The sequence below is a fragment of the Taeniopygia guttata genome, chromosome 4 (assembly GCF_048771995.1).
Source record: "Taeniopygia guttata chromosome 4, bTaeGut7.mat, whole genome shotgun sequence".
Taxonomy (NCBI): Eukaryota; Metazoa; Chordata; class Aves; order Passeriformes; family Estrildidae; genus Taeniopygia; species Taeniopygia guttata.
The window spans coordinates 67,430,434-67,451,829 of NC_133028.1; the positions used below are offsets into that span (position 1 = coordinate 67,430,434).

Consider the following 21,396-nt stretch of genomic DNA (forward strand, 5'->3'; position numbering starts at 1 on the left):
GTGCTTATGGAACATGGCCTTGAGGAAACTGTCATCATTGTAATGGCACAGAAAATATTCCTTTTTCGGTATTTATACCATCTATTTTACTAGGTGTGCAGTAGCTTCATGAGGTGGAGTATGATTCAGCCAGATGGTGGAATCAAAACAGCCAGTTGGTCCTGCAGGGAAATGACTCTGCTAAATCCTTAATTTGCAAGTTTTTATATTGCAGCCTACAAGAAACTTTGTTAATCCAGATGGGGATTTCAGTTAATAAACTTGTTTAGAGGATTCTGTTGGTGACTTCTAGGCAATTTTGCTTTGGGGAAAAATATTTAAGCCTGCACCTTTGTGATGCCTTTTCTCCCCTCCTTGTGCCACCTTGCCAAGTAGGATGACAGTCTGTGTTTGTTCTGGCTTCCCCTTGATAATACTCTAATTTGGAAAAAAGTTTCTTGTTTGAGAAAGGTATGTACTTCTTATAGGAAACAAGAATATCTTGGGTTCTGCTGCTTTGACTTTCGGTGTAAGTGTATTTGTAACAGCAGTGACCAAACTGAAGACAAGAAGTGATGCCATTTTTCCTATTTTATCCTACTTTTTATAGGAAACAAGAATATCTTGGGTTCTGCTGCTTTGACTTTCGGTATAAGTGTATTTGTAACAGCAGTGACCAAACTGAAGACAAGAAGTGATGCCATTTTTCCTATTTTATCCAAAACTGGGTTAATATTTTTTGTTTTTAAACCCTGCATTTGATGTTTACCACACTGCCTTTCATCTCCCTTACATATCAGCATGTATAGATATTACCATTTTACACCTGTTCTGGATCTCTCACAAAGGGTTTGCTTCCCAAATCCTTCTTATTTATTCTTATAAGGAAGAACACCCTGTCACTTGCTGCTTGTAGCTTTGTGATATTAGTGATTTTTGTGTGTCAGTCAGCTCAGCAGAATGAAATTCCCCCATCACTGTAAAGGGTAAGGAGTATTGCAGGAACAATTCCAGCAGGATTTTTCTCCCAAGGTAAGAAAAGCAGTAACTGAGGTCTTGGCCTCCTGGTGACAATGTCTTTGGCTTCTCTCTGACATGACTGATGTAATTCATGAGGCAGGCCTAAGGAGGTGTTCTACTCAAGTGTCAGGAAATCTACAGCAGCAGCAGGTGCCATCACTCTGTGATTATCCTGAGGCACGAAGTCAAAGGACAAATTAAAACAAACAAAATCAAGCAAACAGCCCCCATACGTGTATTTATAAGCAAGTCCAAGTAGTGGGATTGTAAACTCAAGGAATGCATTATTTGGCTTCTGATGTAGTATGAAGGGGTTTTTTTAGAAAGTGAAATTACTGAAGTATAATACATAGTGTTTTCTTGTTCTAATGCTGCTTATGTAATACTATAATGAAAGAAACTAGAGAACTGAAATGCTTTCAGGCTTAACATAATTAAGTAGACAAATGTTCTTGTTCTCTTCTTTAAATGTCAGATTTGGCTCTCATTATTTTAAGAACTTCTGTTGAGAAGCAATTGTTCAGGTACAACTTTCAGCAGGCATTTTGGTCCACAAGCCTTAGCTTCTCAAATGCTAATCCCAGCTGTATTTTATTACCACTCTTATTAATGCAACAAGTATCATGGTGTCACTTTTCTTATTTCTGCTCTCAGTGAAAAGGTTACTGACAAAGTACAGCTCTTGCTGCTTGCATTTTATGACTGTTTTCTGCTTTAACCTTGAGACTACATTGAGAACACTGCTTAGAGATAAAGCTGATTTCTTGTTGGAGTAATACATTCAAGATTGGGACTGGAGAATTGAAAATTATTTTTTTAAAAAGGCTTCTAGCTTTGCATGACTAAAACTAAAATTTTTTTATGTGTTCAATCAGGTAAAAAGGATCTGTTTTCTTGCTTTAAGAAGTTCCTTGTTTCCTTGTTTGAACTAGTGAAGGTGATTTTGAAAGGAGGGGTGTACAATTCCAAAATCCTGTAGGAAACACTGTTGAACTTTATCAACTACTTTATCAAGCTGAGGCTAATCTAAAGTCAGCAATGTTTGTTTTTTCTGTCCTGAAATTTGTAAGCAAACCATGTTTTGGAAGGTAACATCCACAACTTCATAGGATTGAGGGAAATCAAAAAGTAACTCTATTGCCAAAGAGTTTTGTGTGGAAATACTTGGATATTAAGATGAAGATCAGAAATATACAGTGAAAGAATTGCTATTGGTGTCACCTATTAAGTGAATTTTGATGGAATATTCAGTGTCTATTTAAACAGTGTTTAGCAGAGTTTTTGAGGTAAGTTATTGCTTTTCACAGGAACCTGTACTTATTATTGAAAAATAGAGTATCCACGTTAGGTGAAATGAAAGCAGCTTACTAGCAAATGACAGGAGTTCCATTTTGATGATAGTTCAGGGTACCTTCATCACTTCTTTCTAGGCAGTGTGGTGGATGTGTTACATCTCCCATGGGGAGCACAGTCTGCAGTGTGGTGTAGTGAATCCTTATGGAGTGTCTGAAAGCTGGATAATGTGTGAGGAACAGAATCTGCTCTGAGTTACTGAGGTCCTGTCCCTGCAAGAACGACACAAATGTAACTCTCATTCCTTCAGGAAAAGTGTCTTTCTCAGCCATGTTTTTTTGTAGAGGTAGTATTTTTTAGCTCTCCATTGTCAATAGGTCTTTCTTTTCTTAAGCCTTATCCCTGTATTCTTATTTCTAAATCTTTTACCCAAGAAGCAAGGCAAGATGGATTGTTTGCTGAGTGGAAGGGTTCAAAAACAATCAATAAGCACTGTTTTGTTTCTTATTACTTGCTAAGTAGCTTGAGTTGTTTCTTGAGAGAAAAATATTTTTTCCATTCTCTTCATATGCATTTTGTCCCTTAAGGGAAAAGCAGAATATAATTTATCTGCAAAACTTTGAAGGAATTTTGAGTTTAGTTACTTTGCTGTCCAACAAGGCTTTCTTTGTCTGGCTTGTCATTGTGGAAGCAGGACATGATCTGGGAAACATTGATAACACATGACAAAGAGCTTTTGGTTTGTTTGTGTCATGCAAATGTAAACAAATGCTGCTGCATAAAGCAGAAATGTATGGCAGGGAGGTGGGAAACTCTCCCCCAAAACCACAGAACAAGCAAAAGGGCTGTGTTTAGCCCTACTGTCCTTGTAAGCTGTCTGAGCATGTTATGCAAAACACAGCAGCAGTCATTTCTTAACTGAAATATTAAGTGTACAATGTGCCAAGTAAACATTGAACAAATGCCAGGAGCTTCCAACAGCAGCTTTGGGTTTACACCTGGTGAGATTGGAGTCAACAAGGATCTCATTAAGCTGCTCAGGGAAATGTGGAGGCAGGTATGGTGCACAGCAATTTGTGAGCATGGATCTTACAAAGCAAAGGATGTATCTCCTTATTCCAGATGGCACCGAGGCAGCTGGGTAGTGCTTAGCAAACCAAATCAATTTACTTCAGAAGACTTGGAGTGAAAGGCATTTCTGTTGGTGTGCTTAGAAATGTAGCTGAAAAGTACTGGACTGGCTGGTTTTTTAGTATCAGACACTTCCATTTGTGCTCCAGAGAAGATTAGTTTGGGGCTTTTTTTTGCTTTGGGGGAAAAATCCTTCAGTGTGTACCAAGTTGCTGCACAAATACTGAAACTTTGTAAAATGGAATCAACACGCCAGTGTTGCAGCACAAAGGAATGTAATGCAGCTGTCCCCTTTGATATGAGGAAAATAAAAAGAATGATCTATTGGTTATAAGAGCAGAGTTCCACACTTTCTAGGAATGGCCTAAAACTGTGAAATTTCTTTAACAGGCATATAATCAAAATGTGGAATTTGCCTCGAGTTATTCAAGACTTGTGGTTTTGATATAGGAGCTCCCCATGGCAGCTAACAGAAAGTAAATATAGACATTGCTGCTGGTCTGTGTGCAAACCAACACAGAAATTGCTTTCTGGGTGTAACTGCACCGCTGTGAAATGATCAGTTGACAAACACACCCCTAAGTGTGTGTTAATAGCCACTAATCATATGTGCTCCCAAAGGAAATGTTATCAGTGGCTTCAGCATGTTTTTTCAGGTATGAAAGGGAAGATGGATTGAAACAAGCTTGAAATACCAGCCAGTGTGTGCATTTCATGTCTCTCTCTTTTAATACTAAATTCTTCTGTTGGGAGACTAACACACGGATCATCTCTCCATATCTCTCCAAGCACCCATCCTGTCTCCCACTGAAATACACATTAAGCTCATGTATTGTGAAATAAATCCTCAGAAATCTCTCCAAAGTAGACTTAGAGATGTAATGGATTGACTTAAAATAGAGTGGCATATGTTTAAAAAATACTTGGTAAAAATAGTTAATCCTGATGAAAGGTACAAATACCTTGCCTGAAGCAGAGATAATTTTCAACTATAAATAATGCAATACATTTTAATCACTTTTACTGCAACCATTTTTATCTATGAAATAAGCTAACTTGGAAGCTCTTTTCAAGTGAAAGGATATAATTTGCTTGAGTAGTATTTTAGTTGCGAAATCTCCTTAGTTTGGAACCTGGGGAAGCTTGTCATGGTCTATTCGCTTTCCTTCTCTGTGTAACAGCAGCTGAAAAGACTTCCTGAGGACTTGTCTGAAGTGGTACTGAAAGTACAAGCTTAGATGTAAGCTTCTTTCTTGCCACAATAGTGCTGGGGGACCATATTAATCCAGGCAATAATGTAATATTTACTAGACAACAGTTAAATTTTGAGCAGGGAATCACAGCATTAGGTACCCTTGGGCCTGTTTGTTCCTGCTTACAACAGAGAGGTGGTACCTAACCAAAATTAAAATCACTGCAGCAATTGCTCTCATAGGTTTTCCAGACTTTTCAGTGTGTCCCATAGCTCCATCTCCCTCTCAGCTGTGGATCCTATTCCAAGGTCATTACACAGCGTTTCAGCAGCCTCTGTAATGCTTCTGTTTCCCAGCCTGGGGCTCTGGCCAGGGACCAGCCCCAGAGGTGCCCCAGCTGGGGTCACTGCTATGAGGGAGCAGCCTCTGTTCCTGCTTGCTGTGCTTCTGTCACATATCTGAACTGGCCTGCTCTTGTGAGAAAGTTGGCAGGGGACTGCTTCTCTTGAGGAGGAGGAAAGCCTCTTTGACCCTAAAAGCCTTTGAGCCTTATGTTCAGAAGATTCTAATGTTTTCTCTGCCTTCTGTGGAGTCCAATTAGCCTTGTCTTTGTGATCTAAAGTCATGTGCTGAAGGTAATAAAAACCCAGGTAGAGGGGCAGATAAAATAATAGGGCATCAAGCACATCTTGACCAAACTCTCTTTATATCTAAGGTGTTTAATTCAAAACACAGCACAGGTGTATTTGTAAGGAGGTTTAATCTGTAACTGATAACAGTGGAGTACTGGAATGGGCAACAGAAGTATGAGACTTGTTAATTTGTCAATGCAGACCTCGTGCAGCTAAACTATTTCTATTTCTTCCTTCCCGCTAAGTTTTAGAATATTGCTGAATTGTTGGCAGGAAAGAAGCTACTGTCACATCCTTACAAAAAACCTTCTGTATCCATGGGTAGGTTCAGACTTCCCACTTTGTTTAATTTCTAGTCATACAAAGGCCTGGGCATGTGCCCTTGGTATAAACGATTGACTCTGTTGAGGCAGGATGGGAATGAAATTACTCCACTTCAGAAGGCGAGAGAATAGAATGATTTATTTCAAATACATTTCTTTTTTATAGAGCTTAGTCTAGACCATTTATATTGGACTTAGAGTGAAAACAATTCACACAGTTGGTGTGCAGTGAATGACGGACAGTGGCAAACTTAGCTATAAACAATGTGAATAACGGGAGAGATAAAGAACCTTATTTACATTCTTCTCAACAGTTTCTCAGGCTTCTGCCTGCTTAGAAACTTTGTTTTTCTCTTTGCCTGAATCTGAGACCTACACATGATGTTGTGGCCTGGCTTTCTTGGTTGTGATTTTCTGCAGTAGTGTCCCTAAACAGTTCTGGGGCCTGGATTAGTTAAGTAAATATTGTTAAATCAGGAAGTCTTTGACCTCTGCAGTCTCTCAGAACAGACCTACTCTGCCTGGAGAATTCGTAACTGAGCATGTGTCAGGCACAAAAGGTGGGGCGTTTTTGTTTTCCTTTTAACTCCTCCTAGCATAACAATGTATTTTCAGGTAATAATATTTTTCTTTTTCTTGCATGGAGTGCACAGCTGCCAAAATTTCTTCCCATTTGATGTACTGTACAAATAAACATTTCATGAGCTACTGTAGCATTTCAGGTTTTTTTACCTGCACACATTTCAGTGTGAATGTGCTGTCCCTTGTTAGCCTGCAGTGTGCTCTGAAGTGGCCTGCTAAGCAAACAGGGAACTGTCTCTGAAGCAGAGTTCCTGGGAATGAGCTTTGGCTTTGTCACCTCATTTTAACTGTCATGGGGAGAATGGTGTTTGTAGTAGTATTAAACACATTAGGTGAACTAATTGTCAAGAAACAAGACAATTATGATGATTTGCCTTGTGCATTGCCTTTGGGAAAGGATCTTATTGACAGGGTTTGTTTAAGGGCAGTGTTGAAGTGTGAATTCAGCATTGCTCTCCTTTGGCACTGAATTGCCATCTCCATCTTCCTAGTGCCAGCTAATGGTTCAGGTATTATCCCTAAATGACATCTTCAAGAGGTCTCACAGCTAAGAAAATGGGACTCATGACCTAGGAGAACTCCTCAAACCCCTGACTGGCAGTGTTTGAGTACCTTATTTCAGCCTGACTCATCACCATCCTCACTTGGAGAACCTGCACAGTGCAATCCATGGAATCTGTGTGCTGAGGGTGAAGGGATGGGAGCATGCTTGCCAGTGGTGCTTCAGTCCATGTTTTCCTAGTGTTCAAACTGCATTTTTTTCAAGCTGTACATTCTAGAAAACACTAAATCACAGGGGTCACTTTTTTAATGCACTAAGCTGGTTAACACCTAGTGCCTTAGGAGAGAAGCTCTGTAATGGTGATGCTGTAAGAGAAATTTATTCCCCTATAAGTCATTCTTTTTTAATAGTTCAGTGAGACACTGCACCTCACTTAGACAAGAAAAGCAGCAGGATATGGCAGAGCAAGAGAAGTCAGCACTTCCCTCATCTCATGTGCATTCATTATAAAATCAATACAAATGTAAGTGTTGTGGAACAAGGGTGAATAATCTGAGGAGTGTAGTTCTTCTGCATTTGTGTTTTTATGGCAATCTTTTTTCAGCAGCTTTAATATAGGTCCATCCCAAAAATAGACACCTAGAATAGCCATTTGTACAGAAATTATTTCACCCAGAGGAAGGAGAGAGTTCAGAGTACCTCCAATGCAGAGCTCACAACAGAGCAAATGCTGACTCTACTGTGAAATGCCAGGTAACTTGAGTAAGTATAATAAGCAGAATTCACTTAGTGACAATAAAAGGCAAATATTAACCTTGACAAATGAAGTGTCAAAAAGACAGGATTTAACACAGAACTGAAATGGTGAAATGCTGATTTTATTTTCTGCCATTCCAATCCTGAAGGGAGAAAGAATTTATTACTAAGTTTTGAGCTTTTGTCAACTCAGCAGCCTTGTAACTAAACAGAACTCTAGTGCTTAGGTGAGTTTACACTAATTTAGTTTGTATGTGGAAATTGTCCCTTCCACTTGAAAGTTTCTAGCCTGTCGTCTACTTGGATAGCACTTGCTCTTGTATTATGAGAGGTCCTGGGAGACTTCTCATTTGTTATTTGATTTATGACAGCGTAATGAGCAGTGTAATTAACCCAGAATAAACTGAGTGATGGTGAAATAGCTCTACTGACTTTATGAAGGCCAAAAGATTACATAAGACACAAGTATTTTCTCCTGTTATTTGCCTTATGTCTTGAAATATCATAAACCACACATTCTTAGCTTTATCTGCTAGCAAAAGCATAGTTCTCTGTTATACAGGAAATCCAGGGCAGTAAAATTCTGTGTCGGACAACTTCACAGGGAAAAGGCCTTTGTTTGTAACAAAATGCCAGCGAGTTTTGGTGTTCATCTGCAGTCAGTTCAGGTGCCTGCAGAATTTTGATGGAGTCCATTTATTCAAAAAGAAAGGGCTTTTCACAGTTTATGCCAAGGACTGCTGGATAATTGTAATGGATACTGTAAAGCTAAAGCACTTTATTTGTGCTGTCATGTGCATTTGGGATAGTATGAAAACAGGTTTTCTTTTCATGCATGGTGTAGGGAATGAGAGGATGGCTGGCTAGCATGTTGATGAGATGGGCTTCTGCCTTCACTGTAGCAAGAGGCTTCCCACCATAAAGCCTCTGGTATTTTATTGTGCAGAGGCACTACAAACGTTCTTAATCCAAGCACTTAATGGCATAATTGTTTAAATGAGGCGTGGAGATTGGCTGCAGCCAGTACCAAAAATGGGTTCTTGACTCGGAATTTAAACTAGAAATTTCTAAACTGAAGTGCTGAGCTGCAAGAGTGGGACACAACCCTTTTTTAAGGGTTGTATTTTTAAGACAGAAAACAGAGTGTCTTTTAAAATTGCTTGAGCATGTTACATAATGTCAACACCTACTTGGTTTATCCTTCTGCTCTTTGGGTACTTGTAGTAATGGGCAGATTGCTTTTCTTTCCTCCTGTGTCATTCCCATGGCATGTGTTTCCTTAGCTGCTTTCAGCCAGAAATACTAGAGAGCAACTGATCTGTCATTCCATCTTATTTACAGTCAGGATTTTTATTGGTTTTTTCTGTCTTTAAAGTGTTTGTGGTTCTGATCCAGTAAGAGCTTTTTCAAAAACATTCTGCAAGGAAAGTATTCACTTTTAATGCATTAGAAGACAACACAAATCCACGAACATCCCATGTACGCAGAAGTTCCCCAAGTGAACTTTGTTTGCAAATTCTGGGCTGGAGTTTCATAGGGTGGCTGCAAAAATGTTCTTTGATACAGATAAAGGCAGCCAAATTTGTATGCTGCATTAACTGCAGAATATCTGAGGCAGTTGTATCCCTCTGAAATAAGTAAAATACAAGTCAAATAGTCTAAAATTATAAATGAAAATTCATTCTGTCATAACTGTAACCATTGACAGATTCACTGAATTTTCTGTGCTTTCAGCAGATTTTTTTTCCTTGATTAAAACCTTCCCCATGACCTGTGAAGTGTTTTGGGGATGCTGATTTTTTTAGGCACGTTGCAGGTAGGCTCGCTGCCAAGACCTGTGTAACCTGAGGCCAGTCCAGGTAGCAGCACAAGTGGCAAGCAGTCAGCCTGAACACCAGGGCTGAAGGGGAACAAGCCATGTGAGACACCAGTCACGGTGTTTTCCTTAAGCTGCTGTGCTGACAGCAGCAGGGAAATGTGTCCTCAAAGCAAGGCTGGCTCTGCAGAGTGACAGCCCAGCTTCTACAGCTGCTGGTCGCTGCAGAGGCTTTGGTGGTGCACATCACCCATCTCCAAAGGCCACTTTGACAGGGGGTCCAAACGGTGACTTGACACCTCCTTTTGCAAAGGAGCCACACAAGAGAAGATCCCAAAGTCCTGCTGCTAGGCAGCACAGCAGCTTAAGGAAAACACCGTGACTGGTGTCTCACATGGCTTAATGTAGTGTCGTGCAGTCTTTGCTTGTCTGCTGCGTGCAAAAGGCAATTTCTTCGTGGCACTGAGTATTTTGATATTCTAGTGCTACTCAAGATAATGTTTACTTTCAATGTTTCTGTTAAAATGCTTAATCTGGTGCCAAAAAATTTGATTTTGTTTTACTGTAGCCAAGAAGTAAAATGTAGAATTGCATGAGTTATGATAACATTTTTTTTAGGGTTGTAGGTGTGCTTCAGTGGTTAAACCAAGATTCTTAAAAGCAGTATTTCACAAGTATTCTCAATTTCTTCAGGGAGAATGTGCATATAATATTGGAGTAACTTAAATTAGAGTTGCTTTCAGGTTGTTTAGTATGGAGTGCATTCAGCTGGCAGTGTCTGTACAATGGAGTGCATGCACCCACTACACACTACAAGGTACAGGGAAAATGAGCAACTGGTTTATTAAAGCAGCTGCAGTTATGGGTAATTATCTGTTGTTTCCAGTTGAACAGATGGTTTCTTGAGCCACAGAAGCAGGAAAGCCAGCTTGGTGTAGGGGGTCTTTATTTAGACAGAAATCTTGTGTCCACGTAGCTCTTTCAGAGGACTAATTGATCTGTAGATTCGTGTGTCAGACAGACCAGGGCATTGTAAGGTAAAACTGATGGATTTCAGAAGAATCTCATTTTTTCAAATATACTCTATTAAACACAATTCAGACTAACAAAATAATTGTATTAAACTCTCAGCTGTTTGTAGGTCATCATTCCAATATCAGGCGCTCCAAACTTGTAAACCTTCATTTGTAGGTGTTCTTGTGCTCCTTTGAGATTTAAAAAAAATTAAGAAGTCATTCATAATGCACTGCATGAGCCTTGGAGTATCAGTTCAAACAAGAAATTTGTTGTTTGCATGGGTTAGGCTGGTGCTGAAGCAATGGGACAGGGCTGATCTCTGTGCTGGGAGATGAGCAGTTAATGCAAGGAAGGTGGGAGGGGAGCAGGTGCCTCCATGTGGCTGCATGGGAGCTTCCCGTGAGGCAGTGGAGCAGCTGCAGGTGGGGATGCTGCAGAGCTCTGCAGGATGAGCCCTGCTGCCAACAGAGATTGCTCCAGGAACACTTGGTGTCTCTCTGAGCACATCCTTTGACACAGAGGCCTCTCTGTATTACTGATGATTGCCCATGGACAAATGTGATATCATTAACAGACTTTTTAATGTGTTTTTGTTGTATGTCTTTGGAGTTTCTCAGCCTGAAGGAGCCTGGTGAGCAGTGCCACTGTGGGACCAATGAGCTGTCTGTGGAACAGCTGCAGTCTCCATACCTGCATCTCCACTGGGAAGAGTCTGGGAACTTCTGCCTTAATGAACTTCAGACCACACACCTAGCAAAGGTTATCCTGTCATTTCTACTAAATTGGCTGCTGGCTTATTATTTTACATTGCTTTCCTTTAGTGCTTGGATAATCCTGATCTGCCACCACCTCTTCAGCTGTGTTCTGCCTAATTTTTCCTTAATATAAGATCAAGTCTAAGGGATATTTTAGAGATGATGCAATATTAATTTTACTTTCTTTTAACTTCATTCTTGGGTCAAACACTGTCTTGCCAGTAAGGTCTTTAATGTGACATTAAAATAATAATTATTAGTCCTTAAAAAAAAAATCAGTCTTTAAAATAGCAATAGTAGAGTAAAAACAAATATTATTCCCTGTAGTCAAAGACCCACTTGCCCTTGGGCACTGTAGGATAGTGCCAGGATGTAGTGCCTCAAAATTTCCTTTCTAAGTGCGTTTGTGGCATTCCATTAATATTTGTGATAGAATCAACACAACAGAGCTTGAAACAAATGCTGATAAAATGTGATTTGTGGATTCATTGAAGCAACTGAATAATTTGGTCTGCCCCAAAGCTGAGGAAAGACTAGAAAACAATATTTTTTTTATTTCCAACCAAGGAAATGTTATAAAAAACTGTCATCCAAGTGTACAGCCTAGTTACCTTGTATTACTGCATCCTGCCAGTGTAATTGAAATCCATCATCAGAGATGATCATCTTTGGCTGGTTTTACATGTAAGGAACAACTTGCTCCAGGTCAGTTATGGTCGTTATTAAATGTAAGTAACTGGTGCTATTATTTACAATTGTATCAGCAATAAATGCCTTTGACTATAGAAATAAGTGTTCTTTGGACTCGATATTGAAAATCAGAAATTGTCTCTCAAGTAATTTATTAGCACACTGTAAATTTCTAAACATACACTGCAGTATTTATTTCTGAGGGCAACTTGCTGAGTGATTTATAGTGCTGACAACACAAAGCTTAGCAAATGCATTAAGTGCTGCAACTTACTTTTGAGAAAAAATGCTTTATGTTATCAAAGAGCCATAAAACTTGGAATCATAAACCTATCTGTTGCTGTTAGCTAATCAGACTCATTCTACCATGGATAATATTTTCAGACAGTGTTTTAGTAAATTGCATGTTTTATTGCTTTTGTAGCACAGTAACCATTTTTTCCTTGTTGATTCACCAACAGGGTACAGGAACAAGTCCCTTAAGAATATGTCAATCTTTGAAGTGAAAGTATGTCCCTCTCTTTCACTGTGTCAATCCATTTAAAAATTCAATTTCATTGTTAACGAATAGAATAAAAAGGAAAGCTCTTGAATTGGGAAAAGAATTATGGTCAAGGTCAAAATTAGTACTCAAAGCTGTCAGCAACCCTGAAGACATCAGATTTGCATTGACACTTCTGCTATTGCCAGTTCCCATTTAGCTGCTTTGTAATTCCTGTCCCATGGTGTTACACTGGCTTTCAGCTTTTGAACTTCTCCTGGAAAACTGAATGCATCCAGGAGTCAAATGAAGGACTGAGCCAGGCACAGTGTGCTACAGCAATTTGCTCAGCTTCTCTCTTAGAGAAAAGTGCTGGGACAATCTCATCCAAGATGGAGACCTGGCTGGTGAGCATTGAGAGATGACAAACCAAAGGTGCTGTGCTGTAAACTATTCCCTTTCTTCTGGTATCTCTCCCCTCTTCTTGCTTGTCCCTTCTCCTGTGACAGGGACAAAGATGGAAATGAAAGTGACGTGCCAGCCTTGGGCTGCTTTACTGAATGAAAAGGATTTGAGTGTTCAAGGTGAAGGAAGCCAGCAGGAGAATGAAGGGTGTCATAAAAAAATAACAGTGCTTCTGTGTTCATTCTGAAAGCCAGTATTTAATAACTCTAAGTTATTAGTGCAATTGTGTCCATATTAAAAACCAGTCATTTTATTGACATTTGATTAGAAAATCAGCTTTATTAAGACTGGGAATAATTGTCCCAGGTTATTTATCTCAGTTTAATAGTACAGCAGCACACATATCTGCAGTGTGTGTTATCATTATTAAAGGCTCTTTGTACAAATATTGAAATACCTAGTAATTGGGGACTTGAGGTTTATTGGAGTGTAGGCTTGGGGAGAGCTGAATAAGGCTTTTCAATGTGACTTGACAGCATTAAAGTTCTATTAATTCCATTACTGTCCTGCCATAGTGGAAGATTATAGAGATGCAACTTGGGTTTATGCTTCACTTCCACATTCTGAGTCTTGAATGTATTATGGTTGCATTTCCTCAAATTCATGGAGGAAAAAAAAAGGGATCTTGAATCTCAATATATTTCCCCCCTTACTAATAAAAAGAGCAAATAGATCGGAGTTCATTTACTTAGCAACATCTAGGTGTCAGTGCTTAGAAATAGTGCTAGATGTGCCTGACAGGTGGAGAGTCAGAGATTGTTCATTCTGGGAAAACTCATAGCAGAATCCTAGGAACTGAAATTCAGGATAAAATCCTTCTGCATGTTTTCTGCTTTTCTGCTCCCTGATAGGATATGGGCTGATACAGAGTTCCTAAAGCATCTTTAATGCCCGTATCAGGAGATGCAGATAAAAGCAAGTCAGAGTATTTATGCTATTTTTTTTTCCATTTAAATTGAGAGATGGAGTTCTCTTATCCTGCTGCTCTGTGGAAGAGCCCATATTGACAAATGTCACTATTTTAATGCTTTCTGACAATAACAGTGCTTTCTGCCAGTTTCTGCTGCCAATAATAATGGCTGTCTGCTGCAGCAAACAACTAATGAGTGTCTCCAAATGACCTTTTAGCAACTACTGCCAACATTAACTACTCTGCAGCATTTTCACCTTCCCTGGAAAGTGCTGCTGCTGCATTTGGAGCGTGTGAAGGTAACTGACATAAGGACAGCTGGACCTGTGTGAGTTTGGATGGCATTGCCACTGGTCTAGTTCTGCATCTTGTGATGAACACTCGAGGTTACAGTGACAGATGACTTCTAGGAATGGGGAAAGGTGCTTGCCTGTGTGCAAGTTTGTCACATAAAGGAACCACACAAGAGTTGTTCTGACCTGTGCAGACAGCAGGGAAGGAGCTTTAGAGACCACTGGGTCCCATGAAGATCGTGTTGTTCAGGTTCCCTAGAAACAACCAAAAGCATGCAGCTTCCTAGAAAACACAAGGAAAAATAAGCTAAAGGAACTGAGGCTGGAACTGGGGAGTTCCAGTTCCTGATGAATGGCAGACTTCCTGTGAGACCAATTAACCCTCAGTTAGTTGTGTAAACCAGTTGTGTAAAACATGGCTCCTTGTAACAGAATTATTGCTTCTTGGTCATGGTGGTTTTTCTGTCTTCTGTGCAGCATGACCCCATCTGATCCCAGGCAGCTCTATTTAGCTTCCAGCTCAAAATGACAAGGCAGTACAAATATTTGAGAGCAAGGACTAAGATCCCTTGGATTTGAAAGAACACAAACATCTCATCCTATTGCTTAGAGCACTGCTCTCCTGAGGCTTAGGTCAGAGGAGCACTCTTTTTAAAACTCTGTGTAATGTGTATTTAAGAATAGGTGTGAACAAAAGATTGCGTAAGGTAGCATGGGCTGCTCTGAACTTCAGCTCTTGGAGGGTATTTCCTTACCAAGCCAAGCAATTGTCCTTCTTTTTGGCAGAGAGAGGAAAACACAGAGCTGGCCCAGTGGATGGAGAAGATGGGGTTTACAGTGGCAGAACCAGAACTCATGGAGCACCGGTTTCCCAACCTCCCTCCAGCACCTCAGACACAGGTTTGCATCCTGGCTTTTGGTGCTTCCAGCTTCATAACCTCTCTGCTCTGCTCTGGATGACACTTCCCATCCCCAGCACAGGCCCCCAGTAATTTACAGATATACAACAGATCCCAAGTGTAACCCTCTGTAGGGAGCTGTGTAGTATAGCTGAATCCTTACAGTACTGCTTGCCTCATGGAAATTGTTCAAACACTTCTGTTCTTGTAATGTGAGGCAGCTGTTGGACACAGAAATCTCATTCCTAAGCACCAAAATTTAACTGCATTTTAGTAATTAAAAGACAGTACTTTGAGTGCTTAATTTTAACTTGGTGTTGCTATGGAAAATAAAGAACTGTGCCTTCCCTTCCCCCTGGTCCTCAAAGAGAAAATTAGAAACCTTTGATATTATTTCTCTGCAACATAAAAAAAAGAAAATTCCCAAGTAAAATGGCTTTTAGTGTTGTGGTACACAATATAAGAAAGCAGACTGTAATTAATTATTCTCTGCAGAGTACATTATTATGAGATTGAGATAAGCTTTGACCTTTGCTGCATCCATTTGCATAATACAGCACACAGTACCATGTCATTGTGGATTTTTCATCATCGACACGTGCTGCTGCTGATACTGAAATGTGTTCCCTTAAAATACTCCATTCTGTGAATTTTAATTGCAAACATACTCTTCATGTTATCTGCTGGACTAAAGTAGTGCTGAGTACAATTTATCTCTTAATACCCACTGGTTCCTGATGTCTATAGGACAACCAGGATTGGAATTGGCTATTGAGAGCACAGGATATTGATCATTAAAAGTCCACAGAAACATTATGCTTAACTTGGGAAATCCCCTGCAGAATAAAATGTTAGCATTAATTTAAAGCTCTTTTTTTTTTTTTTTTTTTTTCTTTTTTTCTTTTTTCTCCAAATACAAAAGAGGAACACAGTTATACTTCCAGGAGTTAATCTCCTTGTTATGTACATGACTGACCTTGAAAGAGGCGGGTTGAACAATGGAGTTTTTAATCAGAAGGACTGAATGAAAAGTGCAGACAGAATGAAAAGAGTTAAGAAGTATTGTTTATTAGGATATCTTGAATACAGATAACAAAATGGTATGCTGGGCTGGCTGCTTGGCATATAACCACAATGGACAGATGGTTTTTCATTATCTGTTGTATGGAAATACAAGGTTTGTAACAGTGTGTTTTGTATTCATCTGAGAGAGACTAATTTTCAGGCTGCTTGTCCAGGAATATTCTAAATCTTCCTTTTCATCTGCAGAACAGCTGCTGAAACTAGGGTTGCTAGTGCCAATGTTTTATTTCTGGTAAGCTACAGGCTGTCCTAATGTCTTCCCAAGCCAAAGAAATTAGTCTAAGATAGGATTTCAGGTCTGGGAACCAGGGTTTGCTGTCTGTGAGCATTCTTTATTTTGCTGTGTAATATTTTACTCCGTATTTACTCTACTCCTGCTGACATATGATGTCAACAATTAACAGGAAAAAACCAGTTTCTCTTTGTAACAGTTTACTAGTGGTGAGGGATACGCTGTGTTGGGGTGTTCATGCAACTGGGATGTTTGCTGCAAAGAAACATTGTAAACAATAAGGCCATGGTATAAAATATTAATAGGAAATAGCTCTCAGGTGATTACTCCGGAGAGGGAGGATGAAGATTTCACATCTAAAACACTTAAAAATTAGAAGTTGTAGATTAGTGTCTGTTTCAAAGTCTCAGTATGGAAGTTGCACGAGGTAAGGTGCCTATTTCAGATCTTTTAGTTAATCAATATTTCTTTAATTTCTCATGTGCCAATAGTACTGTTGTTTTCATCCAATTATGCCGCCCCTTGCTGTTGACTTCCACTCCTTCTGATACCTATTGGAAGGATAAATCAATGTCACAAGCTTTGAGAGCATGTATGAAACAGTCCAGTGGCTGCTGGATGCTTACAGTATTTACAGGGGCTGTGGAAAACTCAGGATGAATCTCCCTGAAGCACACATGGGTATTCCATGTGTGTGAGGGAACACCAGTTCTTAAACAGCATTTTTCACTTTGGTCATTTCACCCTGCCATTGCTGCTGTGACAGATACTGAAGGTGAAGAGAAATGTTCACGTTACAATGCAGTAATGTCAATGTTGTGTGTCCATGGTTTTTAAAACATCACTGAATATGACTGTGCTCTATTTGCTAAAAATCATAAATATTTCTGCAGCAGGATCATTTCACCTGATCCAATTCTTTTGGATCATTTCAAAGAGAGGTTATCCTGATCTAAAACTTATTCGAAGGTGGTGATTTCTCAGACATAAATTTTTAAGTCACCAGAACAATGTAGTCATTTGCACCCTTAGTTGAGCTGAAAACTTTGATGTGAGGCACATCCCAGTGCTCAGGGGCCATCCAGCTTCCAGAGTAATTTCCATGGATGTAGTTGTTTGTACCTACTCAGTTCCTTTGTCTAGACTGGAATGTTTCCTTCTGTGTTATAGACATGAGTAAACTTCATTGCCTTCCTTTTCAAGTGAGGGGAAAAAACATCCTGAGGTCTTAATTTCTTATTTCTCCCTAAGCAACTTTGCATCGTTTTCTCCTGGTCGCTTGGTTTGTTTTTGATGGGGAATTTGGTTTGTTTTGTTTTTGTAAATCTGTAGTAATTCTGCCTGAAATGAAAAAAGGATAAAAAAGTGGGAAATCATTAGGAAAAAATAATCAGTCAATCAGCTCAAAGTTTAGGATTCACAATTTTGGCTACTATTTTCAAAATGGTAAATATTAGATGTAGATGATGACATAATCTCAGTCAGAGTCAAGGGTTTTTCCCATTTTGGGAAGGTTTAACCTTATTCTACCTGCAGACTGTGTCTTTCAATGGATGTTGGTCTTGACAAAAAATGGTCACTCTTCTGACCTGAGCTTTTCTGGCTGTTGAATAAAATTATCTCCTCTGTCTTGGTTCAGCAAGGACTTGTAATTTTTCTGTGAACCTTTCCATTGTGTTCAGGGTTTTATTATGTAGGTCTTCCTATTGCAATGAACATGTCCTTCCACCTCTTAGTTTGGTCAAGGCTCAGCTTGTGAGCATGTGGAATGAATCCTTCAATCATACACACCTTACATCCTAACACAAAGGAACTTTTTCCAATGGAATAATCTGAAAATGCTTTGGAATAAATTTCAAAATTTGAAATAGAAGGAAGAATCAGTAACACAAAGTAGATCAATAAATTAGTGTTCTGCTATATTCATGGAAAATGAGGATTAATTTTTCTAATCCAATATCCTGTGAAATCAGTCTCTTTGTACACACAATATTATACTAATTTCAACAAGTTATACATGTAGTTATAAAAGCTAATTGATAGATGATGTTTTACGCAGTGTGTACCACCAGTTTTGTTAATTCTTAGAAAAACAAATATTATTGAAAAGGACAGAAGGGACCATTTAATGCTTTTTGCAAGACCCCATTTTATAGTGTTTTGCTCATTCCCTTAGCTGCATAATGACCTGGGATATGGACTTTGAACACTGAAACAGAATTTTGGCAGCTTCTTGTAAAATGAAGTTTTAACTTAGGCTCTGATCAGAGGCAGTTTCAGGTATTTTACTTTTTCTGTTGGATGTGTGAATGCACCTTAGAAATTTATTTCTGTCAATGATGAGGAGATCAAATTTGTAGCTGCCATCTGTGATTAAAAGTAGCTTTAAATGTAGTGATCCTCAAAAGAAAGTATGTTCCAGGAGTCATCCTAATGTGAACATCAGGCAGACTTCTAAATGAGGGTGGTGGTTACCCAGCAATTTCCTCCTGTGTTAATTGGAATAAACAGCTCATCAAGCCAACCTGAAATTTTAAGGTAATGACATTGTTCCTTCTGGAGGTTTTCTCAGCATGATGTGTGCAGGCTTGTGGTTATTAGTACAGCAGATAAGTGAGTTTTCCTGACACTTATTCCAGCTATTTGCTCTGCTGGAATTTTACAGATAGATATTACTGCCAAGAACTATTACCACCCTGAGAAGGTCCTTGACAAATTATCCTGCTGAGTCCACACAGAAAAAGAACTATCAACTGATTGCACCTTAGTTCTGAAATTATCTATTATTTACACCAGATTGTTCTGGAACATGAGGACCTTAAGGGTGTTGGATCAAGAATAAAGAAGATTATTTTTAATGCGATTTTTTTTTTTCTTTTGGGATGTAAAAATCACTTTTGGAAATTCATTGCTTAAGCTGAGCTGAATTATCAGTTGGTTTTTGTGACAGTATTTCTATATTGTCATGCTTTTCTTTCAAGGTAGCCTAACTTCTCAAAGCCATGTATGTTTGTTATGGAGCAAAGAGTCTGGTGCAGTTGCTCCTTTTGTGGACAAGTGCAGATGTCAACTACCATTACCAGAGTTCTCTCCTGCGTGCACTTCAAACTTAAATATCCACAGGATCTGACTTGTGATGTGCCAAGTGATGATCAGTAAGGCTCAAAAATGCTTCAAGGCCTTGATAAGGTGATAGCAGATGCTTAAAGATGTAGTGATCACGAAGATTAGGAGATGCTGATTACTTTTAAGGGCAATACAGCAGCAGCCAAATGAAAAGATGTTAACATTGCAGGGACTTGAGGTACTTTAATTTCTAGCACTTCATTTGAGTTGAGATTTGCAACATTAAAGTTATTTTTATATGGCAATTAACTCTCATTTCAGGTGTACTTTAACAGAAACTAAATGTAAGCAATGCCTTTTCCTCACTTTGCAGTACTTATAATTTATCTAAAGTTGGTATGACTGAAGTCAATGCTTCCATTTAAGTAGCATGTCATTTTTTCTCTGCTTTTGCATGTAAGTATCTATTCATTTTTAACATTTCATTTATTGATTTAATTCATGGCCACAGAACTCCAAAGAATTTCACAGCTTTTGTACCTGGGACAAAATTACGTTCTGCATTTTAAATTCAGTTTCATCCAGTGGATTTCAGAAAAGTAAGGCAGGCTAGTTGAAGATGTCTTTTTTGAAACCACTTGTTGAATGATGATTTTTAGCAGTTGATACAAATAACCACAGACTTAAAACCCACATTGTCATAATTTGAAATGTTCAATTAATTTCTGTATGGTCCAGTGGCTGACTGTATTGTGAGCTGCACGTGCCTAATTATTTTCTTGCTCTGGCAACTCTTGGCTTAAGAAGTATTAAGGTTAAAAATTCACCCCTTCCCATTTTTCCTTCAAGAAGTTTGTTTTTGTGGATGCTGTGGTAACTGTGGGACATGCAGGTGACTGGGGCTGACAAATGATTAAGTCCTGTCCTGGATGTGAATCTTTGGTCTGGCTGTGATGTGCACAGAGCCAGTTTAAAAACTGCTCAGTACAAACATCTCTGAGGAAAGCAATCGGCTTCCACCAATCTGCTCCGTGTGTGCTGCAGACTGAAAGGGCAAAAGTCATTTCTTGCATGGAGGACCACACTTAGTGGTGAAAACTGAGCAGAATTGTCCCTGAACAGAGCATTAGTGGTAGCTCTGCCTGCTTGCAGAACTGGCAATTATAAAATGCACTTGTTTTGCTTTATTTGCAGGATGTTTCTGCCAGTGTAGCCCCCATTATGTTTTTGAGCAAGGCAAGGCGATGCCTTGGGGAATATGCAAGAGGAAAAAACTAGAATGCTCAGAAAAGATCTTTTCAAACAGCCAGAATCAGGAGATAGTGGCTGTTTTATCACTTGCTGTCCTTCAGTGTAATACTGTCTTCTTAAATGCACAACCACCAATTTAATGCCAAGTTGTCTTAAAGTTGTTGCGCTTCACAATGGCCAATTATTTTAATGAGTATCATTAAATGCTTATTGTTGGCAATTATTGTTTACTGTTAATGATCATGAGTCTTTATCTGTCTGGAGAAACAGCCACAATTATTTATCCTGCTGTGTGGGTTTATTCTGCATCTGTGGTCAGCAGAAATCAATATGGAAAATAGCCACTACACTTATATTTGAAGAAAAAATTTATACTTGTTTACTTGTTCTTTTACAGTAACAGGGACAGCAAATGTACTCTGGTAAATATAATGGCCTTTGAGAGCTTGGGTGCTAAGGCAGTTCAGAGTTAGTTGTTCCTAAATCTTAGTGAAATTTTTTGTACCTGGATAAGATTTGCATGACCCATCACAGGTAACTTCACCGCTTTAACAAATGGTTTATATTGCATTTAAAAGTTTCTGCAACAGAAAATGTTTGGACAACCCTTTTGATGAAGAACTTTTCCATAATATCCAATCTTTAAGGACAGAAGGAGCTGTGGTGCCATTAGATAACACTGCAGTGTAGCTGCTGAATGTCTTATAATGACGTAGAGTTGGAACCAAAATCCAGTAATGATGTTTTTGAAGTTAGTAGTCATGGAAATAATAAAAGCTGGAGTTGCTTTTTATTTCTGAAGTGTTTCTCGTGGAAAGTCAGAATGAAAGGATTTTAAAGGAACACCTCCCATAAGAACATTGTGAAGTCTCAGCTTTAATCAGTGCCTCTGTTTTGGTTTTGAACATGGTTGTGAAGAGGAATATCTTCATGTGTGCACATACTCACTGGCTTCAGGAATGAGTGGCTTTGCAGGAACAAAACCTGCAGGGACAGCCTTTATGGGATTTTGCTTTGCTTCTGCACA

The 21,396-nt window shown here is 39.1% G+C and overlaps 1 protein-coding gene across 1 annotated transcript in view; it reads left to right on the top strand.

The window, feature by feature from the left end:
* LOC115495084 (uncharacterized) overlaps positions 1-21,396 on the top strand; it is a 161,297-nt gene that overhangs the window by 29,674 nt on the left and 110,227 nt on the right. The window contains exons 3-4 of the mRNA XM_072928814.1: positions 10,854-11,003; positions 14,625-14,738. Of these exons, the coding sequence (XP_072784915.1) occupies positions 14,655-14,738 (84 nt within the window). The 5' untranslated portion in view covers positions 10,854-11,003; positions 14,625-14,654. The remainder of the gene's footprint in view (positions 1-10,853; positions 11,004-14,624; positions 14,739-21,396) is intronic.